Source organism: Copadichromis virginalis, linkage group LG19 (genome assembly GCF_057382275.1).
Source record: "Copadichromis virginalis isolate Kocher_CV1m ecotype Utaka linkage group LG19, C_Virginalis_male_GT1.1, whole genome shotgun sequence".
Classification (NCBI taxonomy): Eukaryota; Metazoa; Chordata; class Actinopteri; order Cichliformes; family Cichlidae; genus Copadichromis; species Copadichromis virginalis.
Genome location: NC_140636.1, coordinates 19110107 through 19135845, shown reverse-complemented (window position 1 = coordinate 19135845; position 25739 = coordinate 19110107). Strand labels below are relative to the sequence as shown.

General features: G+C 40.9%; 1 protein-coding gene across 8 annotated transcripts in view; it reads right to left on the bottom strand.

The window, feature by feature from the left end:
* Nucleotides 1–25739, bottom strand: part of ralgapa1 (Ral GTPase activating protein catalytic subunit alpha 1) — a 74844-nt gene that overhangs the window by 20670 nt on the left and 28435 nt on the right. For all 8 annotated transcript variants that reach the window (XM_085440569.1, XM_085440572.1, XM_085440573.1 and 5 more), the window contains 16 exons: nt 25486–25544; nt 23539–23647; nt 20367–20477; nt 20072–20140; nt 19849–19986; nt 18959–19142; nt 16825–16943; nt 16586–16705; nt 15708–16350; nt 15513–15628; nt 13903–14027; nt 9341–9412; nt 9083–9206; nt 8084–8239; nt 4780–4938; nt 3605–3732 (listed from right to left, as the gene is read on the bottom strand). In XM_085440569.1, the coding sequence (XP_085296695.1) occupies nt 3605–3732; nt 4780–4938; nt 8084–8239; nt 9083–9206; nt 9341–9412; nt 13903–14027; nt 15513–15628; nt 15708–16350; nt 16586–16705; nt 16825–16943; nt 18959–19142; nt 19849–19986; nt 20072–20140; nt 20367–20477; nt 23539–23647; nt 25486–25544 (2432 nt within the window). The remainder of the gene's footprint in view (nt 1–3604; nt 3733–4779; nt 4939–8083; nt 8240–9082; nt 9207–9340; nt 9413–13902; nt 14028–15512; nt 15629–15707; nt 16351–16585; nt 16706–16824; nt 16944–18958; nt 19143–19848; nt 19987–20071; nt 20141–20366; nt 20478–23538; nt 23648–25485; nt 25545–25739) is intronic.

The following is a 25739-nucleotide window of genomic DNA, read 5'->3' as shown; positions in this document are numbered from 1 at the left end:
ATCCTTTCAACAGCCACCAGGGGGAGATACCTGTGGTTGCAAAGAAACTCCTGCTCCTGTAGAAGAATATGAGGACAAAAAGGCCTCGGGCCCTGATCTCTAAACACTTTCCTGATGAGTTTTTGAGCTCAGACACTCATTTCTGGTCATAATGACCAGAATATTAAGTCCATTTCATAGGTTCTGGTCCCTCATATATGGGGCAAAAATTTGCCAACAAATGCATAATCTTCGATGTAACATATCACAAGCATTTTAGTTTCTTTTAATTTTTTTGACATTAGGAGTCTCAAATGATTTCTATAACACTGAATGACAGGAATACAAAGCATGGGCTACTAATATTTGGTAACAATTTATTTACACATTTTTTACTTTATTTATTTTTTATTATTGCAGTCCTTCATACTTGAGGGGACCTAGCTGGAAGAAAAATGCCAACAGGGAAATATTATTGAGAAAAGTTTGTCTTAAAGGGTTGCTATTACATCATGAAGCGACTTTCCCTCACTTTAGGACAATGAGAATGAACAGACAAGAAAAAGATCTGGGGGAGAAAAACTGAATGAAGAACGAAAAGTAATAAATGTGAAAAAGATGAAAAACAGACAGTACGACAGAGATAGAAAAAAAGGATTTGCGAAGATAAAGGAATTAGAGTGACAAGAGAGACAATGCAGGGACAGAATTAGGGAGGAAGATAGAGGAAAAGATGATGAGGGCCACAGATACGAGATAGAAGCAGGAGGAGGTGGAAAAGGCCACAAGAAGACGTACAGGGATGTGAGTGTAAAGATAGATGGTCCCAGAGTTTGAGGGAGGGAGGGAGGGAGGAAAGGAGTGACAGAAGTGGGGGACACAAAGGGAGGGAGAGGTGGAGAGACAGATAAGAGGAGCAGAGTGGTGTGTGTAGCACAGAGATGGGGAGTCAATAATGACTGATTACTGTAATTCAGGCTGTCAGAGACATCGGCCTGCTGCTACCACCAATCGATACGCGCCAGGACACTTTCAGACACACACAAACACCCCAAAACAAGCATGCGTGACACAAGTGTGTCACCAAGTGCACATGCTCACAAACAAACGTGCGCAGTGGGTAAACGGACGTGCACACACAGTCTCGCACGGAAACGCAGGACATGTGGACGCTAGCAGAGGTGTCTACATGTCTGCACACTCGCTCAAGATTGCTGGAGTAACACAAAAAACACAAACAGACATGAAGGTGGGGAAGAAGCAGTGGGCGCACAAAAACGCACATACACCTACACAAAGCTGTCGGGAGGGGGGGTGTTTGCTCACGAGCTACAGCCCCACACTGAGCCTAACAGCCTGTGTATCACTAGCAGAGCGAAATGGCTTCCTCGCCCTGTCCTTTCCCTCGTCTATCCACATGGTCCACCATCTTTCATCACCTGCACTATGTACAGGGCAGGTGACAAAGTAAAGGTGGGGGGGAAGTGATGCCACATGCCACCAGAACAGCTCCAAGCAGTTTTGACCCTGAATCACAGAGGCTCTGGAACTGTACTGCATGGATGAACACCAATCTTTCAAAGGATTTTCTCCCTCAGAATAATGTCTAACACCTCAGTGCCAAATCCCCCACATGTGTGCACCTTCCAGGTGAACTGGATGACTTGGACAAAGTCTGATAACTGAAGCTGCCTGATACCAAAAGGCTCTACTCTTGGGAAACATAGGAAACACAAGTTAGGCTGCAGTCTGAGAGCAAAGTGGCTCTACACCGATACTAAGGTATCTTTGGGGTCTTTGAGATATAATGGGGACATTCGGGCTTTGCATGTGAAGAGAAGGATTTCAAATTTAATACTGAATTAAACACTTCATGTTAGTCATCTCACTGCAGCATTCTGGTAGAAAAAAAATAATAATAATAATAATAAGGAATTACAATCGTTCAGCCTAGAAGTTAAAAGCACCTGTTTTTCAGCATGAAGGTGATCACTCAGAAAAACTTTGTATTGACGATTCTCTTTCAAAGGGACAAGTGGAACCAAAGCATGTCTGCACAAAGTCCCTCACGACAAAACGGAGCCACCGGATCCTCTCACTGTAGGGAATAGATAAGATAAGATAAGATAAGATAACCTTTATTAGTCCCACACGTGGGAAATTTGTTTTGTCACAGCAGGAAGTGATTATGTTTTTCCTTTAATTGGTCATCAGGCAGTTTTGAACACAAAGAAAAGAGAGAACACAAAGATATGCACACAGACATGGGGGACAATTACTGTTTTGGTTTTTGTGTTTGTTTGTTTTTTAGTTTCACAGTCTTTCTTTAAAAAAATATTGGTTGAAAAATGTTAATTAATCTGCATGTTTTTATATTGATTCACTTGGATTTCTGTACCTCTTGTGTCCATGTAAGTGTAATCAAGAGTGTGTATGAATGTGGATACTTATCTGGCTGTGTGTCTCTGAGACCAGAGAGCAAAGCCTCTCATTTAGGAACAGCATTAGAGAGGAGAGTCATCGATAATTATCGACCACGGCTTCTTCCAAACCATCGCTTCGGATCAGGCAGACAGACTGCATGCACACCTGTCTGTCTGCCTTTCTCTCCTTGCACACACGGATTCACAGACACACACATATACACACCCTCCGAATGTGCATCCCAATCTTCTCTGCCTGGCCACGCACGGGTAAACACGCACACTTGATATATAGCACTTCAGAGGCAACTAAATGCAGCTCTATCAAACGAGCTCTCATATTCTGAAAGCTGCACAGCACTGGACATTGATCTGCTATTCTTAATCCTCCAACCCAACATTCTCTCTCACACTCACACGTGCAACGATTTCAAAAGCTCACACAGCAAAACGACATTCTCACAACTTCAATGTAAGTTTTTAAAACATCTCATCATTTGAGAGCATGTGGAATTGTGGATGACAGGGCAAGTCATAAAAAATTAAATAAATAAATAAATAAATATCAAGGTGATGCAAAACTGCTAAAAATAGTTTTAGACTGCATTTAGTGGACTTAAGAGTTTAATGTAACACTAAAAAAGCTACAACCACAGTACAAAAGAAAAAGAGATTGAAGGCCTTTTCTGCACGAGGCTGCAAAGGACGATATGCTGTCAGCTGTCAGCAAGCCTACCTGTTTCAGTGAAGGTTAGACACAGTGATATTTAAAGTGTTTTGCAAACTCTTTCAGGCCAATAATAATAAAATACTCCCCTGAATTCTTCTGAGCAATCATTTGGAAAAAAAGAAAGAAAGAAATTAGATATGTATTTGGTGTGACTCTCGTTCACCTTGATACTTAAAACTTTGCAAAGTGCAGGAATAGCTGAAGTCTTCAGACCTAAACAGAGAGCTGGTAATAGCATAAATCCACGTGCTGCAGACCTTTGAGTTTTGAATGAAGTTTTTTTTCCTGAAGTTTGTGGCAAAAGAGTCTTGTGAGGTTAAATATCTCTTAAAACGCAAACATAATACATAACAATATAAATAATATGCTAATATAACACAAGAAAAGAGAAAAACCAGAGAGAAAACTCATTTTCAGCATCCTACCTTTGCCTTTTTATCCTAAATTTTCATATGAGGGTTTTAAAGGATACAAGTTCTGGTAGAGAGGGATGAGGGATTTAAGGGCCCGGCTCGCGTTGATAGCTGTCGCTCTCACCATGGTGGGCAAAATCTTCATGTCCACAATGGCTCCATCAAACAGCGGACCAAAGAAAGGAACCTACAGAGAACAAAACTGGCATTAAATCCACGTTTATTCCTTTATATAGTTCAAATTAGATTTTTTTTTTTTAAAAGAAAACCCTGAAAAGTCTAGATTTTTATGAAACAGTGGGAGTTACTCAGTTCTACTGAACCGACCCTGACAAGTAATGATTGACGCCACAGATTTTTGTAATGATACAATATTTGATTCAGGCTTTGACTTTCCCATATAATTCAATGCTTTGCTTGTGGAATCCACCAAAGAAACTAATGCCGGACTTTTATTGAGTTTATTTGTGGACCAGGTCTCCAAGCCATGCGCTCTGTGGCCGAATACATGTGCTTTCAGGACAACAACAAAGGGAATATCTTATCTAACTTGTTTTTGGATTCATGATAATTCAATATTTTTCCCTGCAGAATGAATGAAAGAGAATACGATTATGTTATTAGTGCTGTGGTATCTATGTCACAGAGAAAAAAAAAGCAGCATTTTATTGTGTTAGGGCTTGTTTGAAATAGAGTTATGCCATCAGTGCTGTGGTATTAATGTCTGTGTGCTTTAGACTGATACATTAACCAGATCAGAAAGACTTGGGGCAAGACTCTCTCTAGGATTGTTAGTCAATCTGGATGCATATCTGTGGGGTCTGGTAGGAAACATAAAATCATGGACCAAATATTGTTCTCATTTTTTTTCTCCAACCAAATTTTCCCCAAATCCACACAAGTCTAAGTATAAAAAAAAATACAAAAATGGCTAACTAAGTAAGACTTTTAATAAGTGAACATTTCACTTATTTAACATTTCATTGTTGCTTTGCCACAAATACAGCTAAAAAAGGCTGCATTTAGAAAAGTGTTTCGATTTTTCCTTTAATTTGGCACTGCTGCCACTGATAATGGGAAAGATTACATTGATTGGCCAACAATTCCCACAAAAGGTGACACAGATAGCCATCAGTGATAAGCTCAGGGGGCAGTTAAATTACCATGCCAGGTTTTAATAATGAGCTTTAAAGGTCTGTGTGTAAGGAACAACTGCCTAGTCCTGCGTGTTTACCTCTGGTTTTTTGAGTATGTGGATGGAATACATGTGGTTCTTCATGGGGTAGATGATGATTAGCACATCTCCGAACTCAGTGGGGATGATCCCGCGGCGGTAGTCCCTGGAATGTTCTGACCAGACGATGTGGACTTCGTCGTTGCCAAGATGTCTGAGCTGGAGAGGCAAAAAAGAAAGAAAAGAAATTAATAGAATCAAAATGGAAGAAAAATATACATTATTACTCAAACACCAACATTGACCGAGAGGGATCTGCAAACGGAGCTGGATAGGCTGTATCCATCATAACCCCAAGGCTTTGAAGTCTGTGTGTATATGTGGTTTAGGTGGCCCTGGCCGTGATGGAGTGCGTGTGTGAAGATGGAGAGTGGACAACAAGACAAAGTGAAGCCCCGGAAAGATGGAGTAGGGGCTCGAAGACAGATGGGATTGTGTGTGATCCTCTGACTGTGTGTGAGATTCACACCCACGCCGACTACAGTCGGGGCTGGTGACAGCTCAGTCATTAACCTTGATGTCTGCCAAAACACACACCCCCACCTGCCACCTCCCAGAGGTGGCAGGTGGGGGTTGTCCTCCAGAAGGTGTGTACAGAGGTCTCTGTACACACCTTCTGATAGCTGCCAGTCTTGTCCTCGGCCATGAGACAAACACGCTGAAGACAGATCCTTTTAAATGTTTAACTGCAGTTACTTTTATGACTAATTAAATAGTGCACCGGGATGCAAAGTTTAATGATGTAATTTGGTTTGTAGACATCACATACTGTATTTTACACATGGTGGGATTTATGTTACACTACCCGTTACATACATTAGTGCCTATAACTTATCAGCTAGTCCAGTTCAAAGACTGGAACTAGTGAAGGTGAGGCCTTACAGTCAACTGTCAGCTTCCTGCTGCCCATCAGAGAGATGAGTTACTACGGAGCCCCGCAGGGGACATGGGAGAAAAAAAAAATTAAGACGGACTTTTGCGAGATCTCGCAAAAGTTTTGCGAGATCTCGCAAAACTTTTAGCCGCATTCTTTGGACGCCAGCTCGAAGCCGACCGGGAGGTCGAGGCACGATTTGCCGGGAAAGCGATGTTCCTCCCGGCTGTAGTGGGTCTCGACCTCCCGTTAGCTTCGAGCTAACGGGAAGAATGCGTCTAAAACTTTTGCGAGATCCCGAGATAGTTTTGCGAGATCCCGAGATAGTTTTGCGAGATCCCGAGATAGTTTTGCGAGATCCCGAGATAGTTTTGCGAGATCCCGAGATAGTTTTGCGAGATCCCGAGATAGTTTTGCGAGATCCCGAGATAGTTTTGCGAGATCCCGAGATAGTTTTGCGAGATCCCGAGATAGTTTTGCGAGATCCCGAGATAGTTTTGCGAGATCCCGAGATAGTTTTGCGAGATCCCGAGATAGTTTTGCGAGATCCCGAGATAGTTTTGCGAGATCCCGAGATAGTTTTGCGAGATCCCGAGATAGTTTTGCGAGATCCCGAGATAGTTTTGCGAGATCCCGCAAAAGTCCGTCTTAATTTTTTTTTCTCCCATGTCCCCTGCGGGGCTCCGTAGTTACAACAGTACAGTTGTTTCGATGGGGATATTAGTTATTAACTGGGTTATTTTAGTCTTTGTGAACTGACTCACTTGTTTAGCCAGCATCAAGTGGCCACTGGAGGAATTGCAGGTTTTTGCACTTTTGCATTGACCCTGGAGTTCATCGCTTGATCCTCAGCTCGTATACAAGCTTGGGGTCAACTAAATTTTTTTTTTTTTTTTAAATGTAAGCATTATTTAACACATTTGGACGTGATTTCGCCAACATGCAGCACTGACTTGAATTTACCTGAATACAGTGAGTTATAGGCTTAATTAACCTGACAGAACTTGATGGGAAAAGCATAAAGTTGATATATCTGTGAAGTTTTGCCTTGAATAAATCTAAACCCCCTCCTGTGTCTGCAGGATACTCACAGTCATCAGTAATACTGGGAACTGATGCTCTTTCCATTACTGCACTTTAAGAAAGAGTTATGAGCCTCAAGTCGTATTTTTTGGGTGTCAGAACAATTAGGTGGCACAGTTTAAGGCAGTCTGGAGTCTTGGTGTCTGATATGCCTCTCTGAGCTGTACTTTTATTTTAAAAATGTTTCAGTGACGAAGCTCAGAGTGATGTCATCTCTGATGCCACGATCACCTGGTGTAATGCAGCTTTAATCATTTAATCGTGTTTTGCACAGATGAGACAGACCACGACGTAGACCTGGAAAAATGTCCTGCGATGGACAACACTGTTTGTATTTTCAGTGGGTGGCAATGATAAATCTCAGTTTAACCTGTTTGTGGACACGTTTGTCAAACTGTGTCTGTAAGCCTGTGTACACTCGCTTTGTCCAGCATTAACACAAATGTATGGCTGTGCGGTTATTTGGGCAGATGGATGTGAATGAAACCTGCCGTGGATGTGTGTTTGTGTCACGTTAAACGGGTTCACAGTGGCGTGTGTGCGTGTCCGTATGTGACTATGCGTGTTTGATGGGGCCATCAGCTGATCAGGGAGACTGATGGTGTCGGACCAGGCGGTGATAATCCAATCAGGAGCCTGAAGCGACGTGATAGGCCGAGAAGCAGGAAGTATGATCTGATTATGGGGACATTATGGCCATGTGCAGAGCGCCCAGTGCCTGGGGGATGACAGGTGTGTACACAGACACACACACACACAACCGCACACACGCACAATAAACCTGGCTGCCTAGAGGCTGATACAACCCCACGCGCCACACTGCACAAATACAGGCGTGATTGCTCCGAGGAATTATTGAATGCATTGGTGTGGGGTAGAAGCACTGACATCAGAGTGGTGTGAGTGTGTACCTATGCTCATCAAAGAGGTGTGGGTGGACGAAAAGAAGGACTAAGGAGTTCTTGTCCCCTCACTACATAAAAGAAGTGAAATTAGAACAATAAGCATGCTCATTATTACTAATTACTCTTTTCCACAGCACATAAAACACAGTCAGATGTAGTCTGGGAGATGTTTCCATCCATCTATCAAGCAATTTTGACAATTTTTGAAATGTCACAGTGGTTTTTTGTGTTGCCCAAAACAGCAAATAAAGTGCTGCTAATGACACATATTTCATACTTAATTGCGACTGGTTATAAATTTACTACTGCTACAGTGGGGAGCACTATTAACACTCTATAAGAAACAAAAAAACAAAAAACACCGAAGAGGAACTAGCACCCTTCACAGAGAGCCTGTATACATCCATCTGCATGTCTAGATAAACTGTGTCGAGTGTGTTACCTTCTTGGTGAGGTTAAGGTCCTGGTCGTGGGGCATGCGAGTGGAGACGTGGTAGATGACCTCAGTAGTGGAAGTGGCGTAGTAAGGAGTGGTCTGGCCTGTGCTGCGATTTCTCTGAAGGCCTCCCATGAAACCACAGTGAGTGGGCAGGTCCACCTAAATGGCCCAAGCACACAAACAATATCAAGCGAGGTCCATTTAGCAAAATATAACCTCTGCGTTCAGTTAGCTTATTTCATATTATGTAAGGCTATAAATGCTGTGGATTGTGTTCACGCTATATTCTTGTCCCTAAACATCTAATCAAAGTGCTAACATATTATAAAGAAAACAAGTTTTTGTCAGTAGCAGTAAATGATCCTAAATAACCAGCTAATTTCCCAAATTTCAAACTTCCTTTCTCCAGATTTTAATTCTTGAACTCTGCTGGAATAGCACTGCATGGATTCTAGTTCAAAATATAACTATTTATCTTTTACTTCGGCTTAATGTTCCACCTCTGTCTGAAACGAGCCACTTTAGCTCCTTCCCCTTTAAGCCAGTGGTTCACGCCCTTCTAAGCCCCCACAATTTTTATCAACAATCACCAGTGAAAAACAATCCAAGCTCTGAGGCATAGCATATGAGTATCTGCAAACTGTTTTAACTTATTTTGCCTAATTAAAATGTGAATTTTCCTCCTGGCATCCTCCTGATTGGCTGCCATTCACAAACAGAAGGTTTGAACAAGGTGGGCCACAGCTGTGTGCCAAAGCTGATCATATTAAACCTTAGAGTACATGTATTCACTAAAGATGACTTAAGCAGAATTCACAGTATTTGGTTTCATAGGCTGAAATATTACTGTTATTGCATTAATTATGTGTTTTGCTTCATCACACACTGCTAAAAAGAATAAAACATACAGGTGACTGTTTAGGTTTTCATTACTTTGAAATGGTCCTGATAATGCTAAATCCATAATAATGATAAGTAATATATGTATAAATGTGTTCTCACCTCCCACCCCAGTCCAGAAACAAAGTCCTCATATGCCTGGCTGCCAGCTGTGTTAGTCAGTATGGAGTGTTTGTCCTCTTGGCCTTCAGCCACGTAAAATACTGCAATTTTATGGGTTTCACGGCTGGAAGAGAATGAAGAAAAAACAAAACAAAACAGATGAGAACCTATTAAAGCTGCAACACCAAACCAGTTCAAAGTATGATCCGACAAAAAGCTGAATGAACAGAAAAGATGGATTTTTTCCAGGCTCCTCACCACTGCCGTGAATCCAGGTTCTTCAGCTCTCTCAGTAATTTCTCATTCTTCCTCAGCAAGTGAAAACTACTCCTGTAAGACAGAAGTGCACAAGTCAGGAACCATTAATCATCATTAAGATTGAACTGCCTGATCACTGCCCGGCTGTCACCCTCACACAATGGCAAAATAAGAAGTGCTGTTTAAAGTCCACAAGGGTTTAAAGCATGACAATGTTGTTTTTCCCCCTCATTTTGGACCATACTATCATACTATTGAAGGGGATTTAAAAATAATAATAATCAAACAATCAAGGTGAGACTGAAATGGAGACTTTTAGCTTTAATTCAAGGAGTTTAACAATATTACCTGTTGCACTGCATGATCTATTTAGGAATTATAGGTATCTTTAAACATAGTCCCTGATCACTTCTTGCCTCTGAATGGACCTTTTAGCCTTTAACTATGCAGTAAATGTCCTGCACTAGCCTCACATCTGTCACTTTTGACTTCCCCATGCAGTACCACAGTTCTTCTATTGACACCCTATAACATGCTTCTTCTAGATCCACAAACTCAGCGCTTGAGGAAAAAAAACCTCATTTTAATACAAGACTATAGAGAGGAGGAGTGGAGACTGAGGAAGACGCACACTGACAGATCACCCATAAATTACCACAACCCAGATTTTAAAGAAGGATTTTAACATTCAGTCCCTTGTGGCTAATCTGTTTGGGTCCTCTAAATCATTTTAACGTGGGCTGGGGGTTACCAGCTGTTGTTGACAGCTGTGGTTGTCCAGTAATTGCTACTACTAAACACAATCACATAATAATAATAATAATAATAATACATTTTATTTAAATAGCGCCTTTCAAAGCACCCAAGGACACTGTACAACAGATAAAAACTGGAAATATACACAATGGTAAAAATAGAAGATAAAAGTTAAAACATACAGAAATTTAAGAATAGGCAATTTTAAACAGATGAGTTTTGAGGGTGGACTTAAAAAGAGAGAATGAACTAATATTTCTGAGGTCCGGGGGTAGGGAATTCCAAAGTCGAGGGGCAGAGCAGCTAAAGGCCCTCCCTCCCATTGTGATCAGACGAGCAGAGGGAACAGAGAGAGAAAGAGAAGATGAAGATCTGAGGCAGCGGGATGGGAGCTTCATCTGTAATAAGTCAGAGAGGTACGGTGGAGAGAGAGAATGAATAGCCTTGAATGTATACAGAATTATTTTAAAATGGATGCGAAATTTGACCGGGAGCCAGTGAAGTTGCTTCAGGATTGGGGAGATGTGGTGGGTAGAAGAAGTCCTAGTAATAATACGGGCAGCAGAGTTCTGGACACGTTGGAGCTTGTTGATAGATTTTTGTGTGAGGCCAAATAATAATGAGTTGCAGTAGTCAATTCTAGAGATAACAAGATTATGGATGAGAATGGCAGTGGCGTGAGGTGTGAGGAAGGGGCGGAGGCGATTAATGTTACGGAGTTGGAAATATGCTGCACGTGTAATATTATTGATATGTGAGTTAAAGGATAATGTGCTATCGAGAATGACACCCAAGCTTTTCACAGAGGGAGAGATAGGGACCAGCGAGTTATTGATGGTGAGAGAGAAATTGTTAATTCTGGATAGCAGTCGTTTAGTGCCAACCAGAAGAAGTTCCGATTTATTGCTGTTGAGTTTAAGAAAGTTGGAGGAGAACCAAGAATTAAGTTCAGCTAGACAGAGGATGAGGGAGGGTGGAGGAAGAGTAGAGTCAGGTTTGGTAGAGAGATAGAGCTGGGTGTCATCGGCGTAGCAGTGGAACTGAATATTATATTTACGAAAAATATGTCCGAGTGGAAGAAGGTAGATGATGAAAAGAAGGGGCCCGAGGACAGATCCCTGGGGCACCCCAGTGGATAAAGGAGAAAGCTGAGAAGTGAAGGATTTTAATTGAATGAACTGAGTGCGGTCAGATAGGTATGATTTAAACCAGGCTAGTGGAGTGTGAGAGAGACCAATAGAAGCTAATCTGCTAAGGAGAATGGGATGAGAGATGGTGTCAAAAGCTGCACTCAGATCAAGAAGGATAAGGATGGAGAGGAGACCAGAATCAGCTGCTATAAGAAGGTCGTTTGTTATTTTTATAAGAGCAGTTTCAGTGCTATGTAGAGGACGAAAGCCAGACTGGAACTGTTCATAAAGGTTATTATCAGTTAGGTGAAGATGGACTTGTGAAGCAACTATTTTTTCAAGGATAGCATGTTGGTTTTCCTGTAGGTCTGTCTAAAATGGCTTCAGGGGGTATTTGCAGTCCAATTTTTACTATGTTTTGTTCTCAATATAAAACAAAATGTGTGTAAGAGGCAGGGGAGGTGCTGGGTTTCTGAAGCTGCTGCCTCAACTCTGGCCTTACAAATACAGATTACTGGGTTTTAATATAAATGAGCAAATGCAGCCACACATCACAGGGCCTGCAGTTTATGTCGACGCCACTTTCAGGGTCCAAACATAAAAGAAAAGGGACATTATTATTAATGAAAACAAAAGCCTTTCATGCAGACTAACTTGCCCTGAGGCCGTTCAAAGTGTCCCAGCGACCAGCCCCCAACCTCTGCACCGCTGATATAAAACCTAGACTCGAGCGGTGAAGCTTGGAGTGGACTGATAATGACACGTCACTCTTTTCACTCTTAGAGAAAGGGGAAAAACGGGATAGAAAGAGCAGGAGATAAAGAGAGAGAGAGAACGAGAGGGGGACAGCAATTTGGTCTTTATTAAACTGATACTTGGTAATGGCCTCATTCTCTGCTCTCAAAGACTCCATTTACACCCTGGATTATAGGGAAAAGCATAAAAGGGGACACACACATGCACGCACGTAGGTGACTGTCAGTATCTTAGTATCTGTAATGCCCCATATGAATACCTGGAGAGACAATAACACATGATTAGACAATCTCTTCTTTTCTTTCATCCTTGTCCGTCTATTCTCCCTTTTCTCCAACATCCAAATTTCTCATTTTTACCTTCCAAATCCACTCACCTTTTCTGGCACCATGTCATTTTTTTTAAAATTTACTGTCTACATTTACATGTGCCTCATTTCATCCTGTTTTCGATTTGCCACTTCACGCTCGATCATTCTCTCCTCTTCTTTTATTCTAACTCCAAATGGGTTGAATTTGATCAATAGAGCACTATACTCATTATCACACACTCTTTATACACACACACTCACACACAAGCACAGTGTGTTAAGAAGTCTATTGTGCAGGCTGAATGCAGAAAGTGTAATTCCCTGGATAAAGTATAAAGAGCGATGAGGGTCCATTAGATGGCTGGGCACTTTTAAAGTGATACCCCGACATTGTGTATTTTAGCCCAGAGTCACTGAGAAGATGAAATGCTGTGCATTATGAATGGCAAAATGTGAAGTGTAATGAAAAAAGAAAAAAAAAAAAGGGCACTCTGTTGAATTTGAATCTTTTTTTGTTTCATTTGCATTAAGCAAGAATATGCTTTGCTCAAAGAGACACTCCAGATCGAAAACAGCCTCTTAGTTAGTATAGCTTGTACAAAAATGATGTTTTATGGCTTTTAAATGACAGAATAAACCATCGTGTCTTAATGGAAAGAATAATATATTCATAAAATTAAACTAGAGAGTAAAAAAAATATCCATGTTAAAAACTAAAACTCATTTGGAGTAACATTATCTAAGGGCTATAGATATATTTTCATGAGATACGGGATGCAACAAGGTTGTTTATATCAATATAGTGTGATTGTGTGTTATATTTTTTAGTAAAGCCTTTGTGACGGTACCATATAATAACTATGTTGCACTTACACATCTAGCAACAGTTGGTAAAGTCCGCTGCGTTGTAGAAACGATAAAAGAAATCACCTCTTTTCAAAGTCACCACCATACACTGACAAATATTTTTACTGTAGTAGAATTTTAATGCGACTACTGTGTGCTGTGACTGTTGTGTTTCAACCAGGATTAAAACACAAAGCTAAAAACTGCAGTTTCCCTACTGGCCATTTAATCCACATTAACTCTGATGTTAAAATGACAGTTTTAAAAGTCTTTAACAAGGCAGGCTGAAAATAAGCTAATGAGAAGTTCCTGAAGCCTGCATTCTTTTTAATCGTCTCCAGGGGGCGATAGCCGTGGCTGCAAAAATACTTCTGGTCCTAAAGAAGTCATTGGGAAATTATCTCCTGACTCTAACCTCTGTAAATACTTTCCAAACAAGTTTATGCTGCTTATTTTGGGTCATAATGTTTAAAACATTAGGTCCGTTTTAAATTTGGGCCATTTTATATTTTAGAAATGAGGATTATCCAGGTTTTCTTTTGTATTTGAATTTTAACTGAACATTTAGATATTACCCTGTGGACCACAACTCATCTTAAAAACAGAGGTACATTACACAGCCTTAATAATCCCTTTTAAAGTGATCATTAACATAAAGTTTAGAAGTGGCACAAATACTGTTGATAAAAAGCGAACATAAATATCATTAACCCAAAATTCCAGTTTAATTTCGGATTGTCACAGCGTGCAGTGCTCGATCTTACCTCTTCTCCCAGGAGTTGAGCCCCAGTATGTTGATCAGTAGTCTGCAGTAATAGAAGGCCGACTGTGGCGTCTGAGTCTCTGGTTCAGTCTGATGCACGGCTCTCATGTTCAGCTCCTCACCTCTCTGAAACATTCGATCGCTTCATTTTAATGCACAAAAACCAAAAAATTTAATAAAACATGGAAAATACAACAATGAGCGCCAGCCACCACTGAGGCTTATGACAACAAACATAATGGTGGTGCTTTTAATCACGCTACACTAAACCAAGTGTTTTTCTCAGATTATTTTCAAATCAGAATGATGTAAAATCAATTTTAATACACTCACTGGCCACTTTGTTAGGTACACCTGTTCAGCTGCTTGTTAATACAAATACCTAATCAACAATCCCATGGCTGCAACTCGGTGCATTCAGGCATAAACATGGTCATATGACCTGCTGAAGCTCAAACTGAGCATCATAATTCAGAGCAAAGGTGATTTAAGTGGTTGTTGGTGTCAGATGGTCTGGATATTTCAGAAAGTGCTGATCTGCTGGGATTTTCTCAGACACCCATAACTAGAAGACCACACTGAGAGACACTCCTGTCAGCTAAGAACAGGAAAATGATACCACAATACCACAAAGCTGTATAACAAAAGATTAGAGAAACATTTTCTGGTTTGATGAGTCTCAATTTCTGCTGTGACATAACAATGGTAGATCCAGGATTTGGTGTAAACGTGAAGGCTATTCTGTTTTTTTTTTATCACTGGTCAGGCTGCTGGTGTAATGGTGTGTGGCATAAGATTTCTTTGGGCCCATAAATACCAACTGAACATCATTTAAATGCCACAGCCGATCTGAGTATTACTGACAGGCTGACATGCCCATCTCTATATGACTACAGTGTACCCATCTCCAGAAGGATAACATATCATGTCAGAAACCTCATATCACCTCAAATAAGTTTTTTTTTTTTTTGGAACATGACAAAGAGTCAGTGTACTCAAATAGCCTTCACAGTCATCAGCTCTCAAACCAAAAGAGAAGCATTGGGATGCAATGGAACAGGAGACTCACATCACAGGATGTGCAGCTGACACACCTGGGTGATGCCATCATGTTAACATGGAAAAAAAATCTTTGAAGAATGATTCCAGCACCTTGTTGAATCTATGCCATGAAGAATTAGGGTTGCTCTAAATGCAAAATTGGGGAGCCCTCTGTGGCATTAGCAAGGTGTAACTAGCAAATTTACCAGTGAGTGTAGATGAACTTTTTTCCTTCAGAAATGCTGGATTCACTGATAAAATAAACAACAGTTTTGGTATTATGAGTTAGCTTCTCTGTGTTTAGGAGGCATGTTCCTTTGATTCTGTGCAGTAGGGACAACAAAGCTTTTTCTACAATAGACACGTTGACTTATTTTAACAGAAAAATCATGACATATATTAGCAATGGCTGAAAAAAACAAAACAAACAATAACTCTTAAAACAAGTCTGACGATAGAACTGTAATAAATCCCCACATAGGGAAACACATGCTGTACTGCATGTGTGAAGGTCCAATAACTAAAGGGAGTTTAATGATTGCTATTGATGTGAACATAGGCAGCACGCACATGAAGGACGAAGTCTCTCTCAGCAGCACTTTGTTTCAGGATGGCATTGATCACATCGTTCTCCTGCTTCTCTGAAACACACACTGGAGGAGGTGCTGGGATGTTGAGCGGCATACCTGTGGGAACCAATCAGGAATCAGAGTTGCTACTTAGGAATGTGCTGAACAGCTGTAGAGTTCAGATTAAAGAAAATACCAGCTCTCTGCAGACACTCAGGACTCGAGTATCCCAGATACTGCAGCATTTCATCCAGTGCATCATCTCCTTCTCTCAGTGAGTCCCACGCTGGCACCGCCTCCCGACACACGCGTTTAGCCAATGGCGGAGCCAGATGCTGCTCTAAACTCGACTTTGCTGGATCTGTCTCACTATCCATTCGATGTTCATCTTTCTCCTCCTCCTCCTCTTCTTCTTCCCTTTCAAATCCACCTCCACCATCTCTCTGATCTTCTTTCTCCCCCTCACTTGCTTTCCTCTCCTCTGCTTCCTCCTCTCCCTCTCCCTGATACTCCTGCCTGTCACCATCCGTTCTCACTCCCTCCTCTGCCCCCCTCTCCTCTTGCCCGTCCTCTTCGCCATCTTCTCTTTTCGCTCCCATCTTTTTCAGCAGACCTCCTGGTGGGGTGCGTAAATGAAGATTTGTAGTGTGAGGTGACTGCGTGTGTGTTAAAAGTGTGTGCGCTGGACTGTTAGGAGAACATGGCGGAGGCCCATAGAGGACGGCGGAGTCCCACGAGTGTTTTCCAGCTACATCTCGGATGATGACGCGAACACAAGCGGGAGCAGAGGACAAACCAGCCGTCATTCCGCCTCCTGGCACACCGGACTCTGATCGGATCTGGGAAATAGCGGCAGAAGAAGCAAAAAATAAAATAAAATAGTAAAGAAATCACAAAATAAATATTTTATATTATTTAAAGATTGTTTCCCCACTAATGTGTTAATAATATAATAAATGCAGTAGTCATCATTTGTATTCCAGGTGTAAAAGTAATTATTCAAGTAATAAATTCATGTACGTTTAACCCTGACAAATACACTTAGAAGCAAGTGGAACATTTATGAAGATTTACCTGAAGCACAGACAGCAGCGTGGATCCATTCAGAACCAGGAACTGCAGGTTTGGTGAATGGAAAAGTTCTGGCCCAAGATCTGCACTCTCACAGAACGGGTTGTCCTGGTTTTCACACACCTGCAAAACATGACGTTATATTTACTACAGCAGCAAAATAACAACAGCTTTCAACATTTCGCAGAGTCACCTCCCTTTAACATAACTTAGTTAACCCACCAAACTCAAAGTAACAGTACCTGACTGGACAGAGTAGCGGGGCCTCCGGACATGGGATAATGTCCCAGATGGTTTACCAGGTGGGTAATAACTGTTCTGGCTGCAATGGAGACGAGGCCATGCTGAATACGGCTACGAACTGCAGAGAGAATACAGATGATAAAAGATATAGTAAGGAGGTAGCAGATCGTCATTTCATCACCTATAATGAAAAATAAAAATAAGGGATTGGACTGTCAGGATTTAGAAAGTAAACTGTAAGACAAAGGTGTTATTGCTCTGGAGAAAATTTAAAGGGAAGCTGCAGCAGGTGGGGTGGGGGGGGGTTAAGCAATAGCAATGCCGAATTATATTTATGGTTTTTGGAAATCATAAAGAAACTGCTTGGTATCATCGCAGAAACAACACACTGAGTATTAGTAATTAGAAATTCTATTAAATGTAAGTCAATGCATATACCATTAATACAAATATAATTCATTGCTGTTACACTTTAATACATTTAGAGATGAACCATTAAGACAACAATACATTGAATAGTTTTATTACTTAAAATGAGAAACAAGTAAGGCTGTTTACTGTGAGAACACTGATCCAATGTTCTTTAGAGAATATAATATAAAATATATATACAAAAATTTAGCTCATTTTAAAATAAGAAAATAAAATAAAATATTAAAGCAAGAACAAAGTCCATCCCAGATGATGTACAAAAAGCTTAAAGATATATTTCTGTTATAAGGGTTAATTATGGATCGGTGCTGATATAAATATAAAAATATATATTTAGCTTTTGGTTGTCAAAAGATAGATTTTATTGATGTTTAGAAGAGTTCATGCTTGTTTCTGTTCCTCATACAAGACTGAAGACTAGAGGGGCACAGAGGCTTTCAGGCTGTGGCAGCAGGGCTCTGGATCAGTTTGCCACTCCAGCTCTGTTAAGCTGACTCTGTAGAGTCTTTAAAACAAAACATTTTTTCAGGCCTTCTGCTGAAATTGTTTTGTTATTTATGTTTATTTTAATTCTATTTTCATATCAATTGTGTTTTAAGCATTTTTGGGGCTTGTCTGTGAAAAGCACTATATAAATAAACTTTAATCACTTTGCAGAGAGTGTTGCCTTTGGCTGACCCTCTTCAGTCTCTATTCATTACACACACAGCAGGCTTTATATCTACTGTTTACTCTCTGATTAATGTGCGCTGATTGAATAAAAATAAACTAATTTTCTCTCATTATCTTTTAGCAGAGGTTTAGCAAAGTAATTCTTCTGCATTGCAGCCTTCTGTAGGGCTGATTGGACTGGAGTGTTACTGCAGAGAGGCGAGTAGCATCCACCGATAAAATAAACAACAAAAGTGTTAAACCTGGAGTTTCACAGTGACAGAAAAAGTGTGAAGGGTACTCTGACTTGTTCTTTAGTTTACAAGTTAACTTAAGGAATCACTGTAGAAACTAGGAGAAAGTACAAGCACACTTTCAGCTCGTACATAGTTTGCACCATGCTGAGAAGAAGCCAATGCCATCACACATTGTGCTGCCAGCCGATCCTGGTTAATCAACATCATTACACACACACTGTGAAACACACACGCGCGCACGCTTTACGGCAACTCCTTATTGACAGGCTGTGCACAGAGTACAGATATGTATTGACCAGATTTTCAATGACTCCCTGAACCTCGTAGGGTGCTCTAAAAGAGGCAGACAAGGCAAAGGGAAGCAAAAATAAATGATAAATGAAGCCAGCAGAATGTAATAGAAGTGAGAGGAACATTAGCAGAAAATAGTCTTAGGATATTAAAAGAATAAAAAACGGAATTGTGTAAGTGAAGATTAGTGGTTAGACGAGAGAAGACAGGAGGAGAGAAGCATGGCCTTTCGGGCTACTCCAGTCATTAAACTAGACAGAGTCCTAGTGAACCACAGCAGGAGATGATATATACTCCGACACAGATGCAGACAGGTGTGTACACATGTAAAGACTAAACCAAAAGTTTTGCAGAGACCTTGGTGTCATAGTGTAAAGATTTTCTATATGCATCTGGACCAACGCACCACATTGCATGGATTATTAAAGCGACAAGAGGAAAAAACAGAAACGTAATAGGTGTTAACCGCGGAGCAGTGCATTTCCACTGCTTGATGCATTACCTTCGGTGACTGGCTGCAGTTTGCTGGATCGCTCAGAGTCCGGACTGTGTAGCGGTTCTGGTTCTCGGAGGTTCTCTAAAGGCAAGAACGGGTCGTAGTCTGGACTCAACAGGTCCGACAGTTGCAGTGGGAAATACTTGGGATTGCTGAAAGACTGTGCCCCATACACACAGCCATGTAATACCTGGACACATTTTTAAAAGAAAAAAGCAGATGAGTGGATTCATTTGTGTATCGTTTACAGCTCCAGTTGAGCCAAACTGGCCTAATACTGACATATATGCAGTGGCGGTCCTAGCCTATTTGTAAATTTTAAATTGTTATTGATCCCTTTACCCCCAGTCCTAAAGTGTATATTTATTTTCTTACTCTTCTTATATATATTGTTTGTTTACTTGCACTGCTGTAACTGGAGCCTCGTCGTTTCGTCTCTCTATGTACTGGACTGTATGTAGCGGAGATGACAATAAAGTTTACTTCGACTTCAGCAGCGAGAAGGTGCACCGAGCAAATTATAAGTCTGTATCATGATGTCTGGTGTTTTCGTGTTTGTTGGTTTGTTTTTATTTTGTTTACTTTGCGAGTTGGTTATTAGATGCTGCTCCAGCCGGTCAGAAAATCCCCCGCCCTCTCCTCTCTGCGCCGCAAGCAGCAGGCGCACCTCGCAAACGAAGGGTGTCCTTACTCCCAGCAAATGGGCGATAGAAAACCGATCGGTGCCTGTACCATTCCCAATATGCGCTGGCTGACGTTGGAGCAGCATGAGTACGAGCATTTTATTTTTATTTTAATTTTTTTTTGCAGAGGCCCGTGATGCCGCCCCCCCACCGTGTCGCCCGTATCTAAAACCGCTACTGCATATGACAGTGAATATAAACACAAGCATATACCTTATAAATACAGCTGAGGAGCGTTTTGGTAGGCTGGTCCCTCTCTGGGGGGCTTCGTGTTTGCACAGGCTGAAGAAGAGTCTTTGGAGGCAGTGCCATCACCCAATCCAACAGACACAACAGGAGGGAAACTACCAGCTGCAACACACAAGTACAATTTTTAAAAACTAACAATCCAGCGAGTTTTTAAAAAAGTGTTGTTAAGTGAATGTGAGCAGCTTACCCTTTTATCCAGTTCATGAGGTGAAGACTCAGTAGTAGGCAGCAAGTATGTGATGGTGGCAATCAAAATCTGAAAGAAGAGAGTAAGATTAAAATGAGCATAAATCCCTCAGCCACAGTTTTTAAAACCTCTATAAAAAATTTGTTAATGTCTACCAGCACTGTGAGGCCTTGGCTTTACACAGCATGACTTCAGTCATTACGATGTTATAGCAAAGCAATAGCGGTCTTAACCAATATTCAGAAATATTAAAATATTAATGTTGCTCAAATGTTCTCTGTATTTTATGTCTCACCTCTACGATCTTCTTTGGAGTGTCGGGTGGGAATTTCTGCAGATGATCAACGTAACTGATCAGAAGGTGCAGGATGTCTGACGCCACCAGCGCTACACTCTTATTGGGGTACTGAGGGACAGAGGAGAAAAAACATTGATGTTAATTCACCGGTCTGGGTTAAATTCATACACACATTCATTTTTAGCAAAATCCATCTGTATCAGTTATCAAACATCTGTCACTGGCACGTCTTGTATTTCACAAAGCCATAATGAGGTTGCTTGTTAATACCAAATCCTATTTCAGGCCAAATTATTTTGAACCTTCTCTCTAGGAAGTGAACATGTCCAGGAAAGAGGATGAATGGTTCCACAGGACCGTTAGAAGGATTAAACAAGTAGCTTGCGCATTTTTTCTAAGCTATTAAAACTTTGGCTTAAATTAGTCAACAAAAATATAAAATATAAAAAAATGATATGAAGTCAGTAAATTATTAGTCTAAATATCATATAATAAATCATCTATTTTTATTATCTCTAAAGCTTCTCTTTGAGTTGCCTGCCAGTCTAAAAACACACATTCTCCTTCACATATTGGCACTGTTCAAATTAATACTGGCAGGTATCATATCTTATCTGTCACAACTAACACATCAGTTATCCGTGCTGAAATCCCACAGATAGTATTTGCTATACTTGTTTAAGGTTAACAAGGTGTTTACAGCATAATAAGTACAGAGAAAGAGAATTTACAGATTAGTCGGGCTGTAATGAGGATCACGGACGACAAGGCAAAAAATGCTTACAGATGAAAGGCAAAGAGAACAGCAGGAAGAGCATGGAAATATGACAATCCCTCAAGCTTTGTGTGTGTGTGTGTGTGTGTCACAAAGCCAATGGCTGGAGCTACTGGCTGCTGGTATGAAGGCAAGAGATTCAAAAGTGGACAAGATGTGTGTATACATGCAATAGTGTGTGTGTGCGAGAGACACAGCTTGCAGCATTCCCTCTGGATTAGTCTCCTATCTGAAGAAGGACCAAACATATTGACAGTCCAGGGTTTGCTCCCAGGAGTGAGTGAATGCGAGTGTGAGTGTGTGTGTGAGTGTGTGAGTGTGTGTGAGTGAGTGATGGGTCGTTGGCTGCCGATACACGAGCAAGGGATTCCAAGGTGGAAAAGGTATGTGTGTGTGAGTGTGTGTGTTTGGCTTTAGATGACAGTAAATGTTGGGCCGTATTATTGTGATCCACAGGCCTCCCAGTCTGAAACACACTAAGCCCACTACGGAAATTTCACCAACACTCATCTCCAACAGCGTTTTCCATCGTACTTTGGCTGCTCAAAGGACAACATGTTAAACACACCCTCCATCTAATCCTCCAGTATTAACTCTATACTTTGGTCTGCTTACCTTATCTATAACTCTGAATTTAAAGCTGTGGTATGCATGTTTCTGGCATTGGACAAAAATGCATTATAACCTTTTATTTGTATAGTTCTTAGTCCCTTAAGGAACCCAAAACGCTTTACACTATATTCAGTCATCCACACATTCACACACTGGTGATGGCAAGCTACATTGTAGCCACAGCTGCCCTGGGGCGCACTGACAGAGGCGAGGCTGCCAGACACTGGCGCCACCGGGCCCTCTGACCACCACCAGTAGGCAACGGGTGAAGTGTCTTGCCCAAGGGCACAACTACTGAGACTGTCGGAGCCGGGGCTCGAACCGGCAACCTTCCGATTACAAGACGAACTCCCAACTCTTGAGCCACGATCGCCCCAAATAAATTCCCCTGATTCTAATAAATTAGAATACCCAGAACTATTTTTAGATGTCGAGTAAAAGGAGTCTTAAGGCTCATTAGAGGTGCATGTGTTAACCTTCTCGTGAAGTCACAAAAGTAAGTAAGAAGGGAGAAATTGAAATCTGTGGCACACAGCAAGGTGACACTAAAGAAAAAACCCAGAAAGCGATGTTTGTTTACATCAGAAATCAACTTCCGCCAATTCTTAAAAGTTAGATAATTCTGTCAATGTCAAAACGATTACCTTATTTAGTGAAGATCTACAGTGAATTTTAATCAGACTGAAAAAAAATCTTGCACAGGTTAACATGGCTACCTTAAAATCAACTGATAAAGAAACAGTCATGCAGGAATAGAGATCCCTGCATCCACAGTTGGCAAAAAAAAAGTGTTGCTTCTCTTGAAACGTGTCAGTTGCAGTGGTAAGACACATTTTTACTTTGAAAGCGAAGGTACTTAATTTCTAGTTTCCATTGCAGTTTTATTGCCACTCAGCCACTAGTTTGCAACCTCTTTGCAATCATCTCACAGCGACTGCCAACAACCTCCATGGGAATACACATTCTCACCAGGGCCTCGCTAACTGGTCTCTATGTTTATGTGTCTTTGTTGCTAATTTTTATTCTCTTTAATGAAGTACACTCATGTATCCATACTTGTCTAGTGGGAAGGGTATAGAACAGAGAGGAGTGAGAGGCATGATGACAGCGACCCTTTAATTTTTATAACCGACACATTTTACAGGATTTTACATAGGAGTTTCCTATCAAAGGCTATCTTAACAACAACAGGAATATATCAACAAAGATACCAGTTCTATAGTTTGGATTGGCAATCCGGCTGCAGCCAATCATTTTCAGGGTTCACAAAGTATTAAATAGGATTCACATTCAGATGTAGAGAAGGGATCATTGAAAATGTGTCTGTCTTAAAAAAAAGAGAAAGAAAAGGATAAAGAACAGACGTACGTTCTCTCATACACTACATTAAATTTATTTGTCTATGTAAGTGGTCTGCACTATACCATGGCTTGCCTCATGGAAACAGTATGATAGACTTTCAGCCTAAAAAGGAGCAGATGTTTTGGCACTAGTGTGTTGAGCAGATCTGTGCAACATGCGGCCAGTCTGCTATGCCTTTGAATCAGAGTCACTGCTTTGGTCTTATTTCACTGGACCACAGTCAGAAACTGAGAGATCCATGGTCAATGGGGACAAAGTGTGAGAACAGACAACTATAACACAACTCATAATGCGATCAGACTGGTCTGACATTTCAGTCTTAATGAGTCACAGTTCAAATAGAAAATTTAGGTTGCTTTTTGGAAGTCCAGCTGAACAGAACTTAATTGCCATTTATAGATGTACTGAGGTGTAACTGACCTTCAAGGTAACACAGATCACATTGAGAGCATCTTTAATCTGTGGATGTTGAGTCCCGTGGGCCAGCTCCTCACACAGCCATATCCCCAGACTGCACAAAGCCACACACCTAACAAAAAACAGCACAGTGTGAGCAAGCAGTTTTGCAATAAAGGCCTCTACAGGGAGTGCAGAATTATTAGGCAAGTTGTATTTTTGAGGAATAATTTTATTATTGAACAACAACCATGTTCTCAATGAACCCAAAAAACTCATTAATATCAAAGCTGAATGTTTTTGGAAGTAGTTTTTAGTTTGTTTTTAGTTTTAGCTATTTTAGGGGGATATCTGTGTGTGCAGGTGACTATTACTGTGCATAATTATTAGGCAACTTAACAAAAAACAAATATATACCCATTTACATTATTTATTTTTACCAGTGAAACCAATATAACATCTCCACATTCACAAATATACATTTCTGACATTCAAAAACAAAAAAAAACCAAATCAGCGACCAATATAGCCACCTTTCTTTGCAAGGACACTCAAAAGCCTGCCATCCATGGATCCTGTCAGTGTTTTGATCTGTTCACCATCAACATTGCGTGCAGCAGCAACCACAGCCTCCCAGACACTGTTCAGAGAGGTGTACTGTTTTCCCTCCTTGGAAATCTCACATTTGATGATGGACCACAGGTTCTCAATGGGGTTCAGATCAGGTGAACGAGGAGGCCATGTCATTAGTTTTTCTTCTTTTATACCCTTTCTTGCCAGCCACGCTGTGGAGTACTTGGACGCGTGTGATGGAGCATTGTCCTGCATGGAAATCATGTTTTTCTTGAAGGATGCAGACTTCTTCCTGTACCACTGCTTGAAGAAGGTGTCTTCCAGAAACTGGCAGTAGGACTGGGAGTTGAGCTTGACTCCATCCTCGACCCGAAAAGGCCCCACAAGCTCATCTTTGATGATACCAGCCCAAACCAGTACTCCACCTCCACCTTGCTGGCGTCTGAGTCGGACTGGAGCTCTCTGCCCTTTACCAATCCAGCCACGGGCCCATCCATCTGGCCCATCAATACTCACTCTCATTTCATCAGTCCATAAAACCTTAGAAAAATCAGTCTTGAGATATTTCTTGGCCCAGTCTTGACGTTTCAGCTTGTGTGTCTTGTTCAGTGGTGGTCGTCTTTCAGCCTTTCTTACCTTGGCCATGTCTCTGAGTATTGCACACCTTGTGCTTTTGGGCACTCCAGTGATGTTGCAGCTCTGAAATATGGCCAAACTGGTGGCAAGTGGCATCTTGGCAGCTGCACGCTTGACTTTTCTCAGTTCATGGGCAGTTATTTTGCGCCTTGGTTTTTCCACACGCTTCTTGCGACCCTGTTGACTATTTTGAATGAAACGCTTGATTGTTCGATGATCACGCTTCAGAAGCTTTGCAATTTTGAGACTGCTGCATCCCTCTGCAAGATATCTCACTATTTTTGACTTTTCTGAGCCTGTCAAGTCCTTCTTTTGACCCATTTTGCCAAAGGAAAGGACGTTGCCTAATAATTATGCACACCTGATATAGGGTGTTGATGTCATTAGACCACACCCCTTCTCATTACAGAGATGCACATCACCTAATATGCTTAATTGGTAGTAGGCTTTCGAGCCTATACAGCTTGGAGTAAGACAACATGCATGAAGAGGATGATGTGGACAAAATACTCATTTGCCTAATAATTCTGCACTCCCTGTATAAATGCAGTTTATCGGAATCACTGCATATATTAATTTTACACACAGGAACCAGCATAAAATAAAGAAATACTCGCCAACGGTGAGCACAAACAGATGTGGTTACATACTTAAGGAATTTATTAACAAATGATAACTTTAGGTAACCTGGGGCACCTGCGCAACACTGTAAAAAATAAATAAATAAATAAAATAAATAAATAAACTTTATAAACCCTTTACCTAGCAGGAGCAGAGGGTTCATCCCTGGCAGAGGTCAGGATGGTTTTGACGATATGCTCCTTAAAAAAAGAAAACAACAAAAAAACAAAAACATACAGCACATGAGTTTTCAATAGCAATATATCAGCTGACCACTAGTATTGTTATTATAGGCATTAATATAAAAAGTCTTGTTACAGAACTCAGATCAAAATACTGATGATGATAATAATTGGGATTATGATTTTTGCCATAATTGAGTAGCCCTTAAAGGT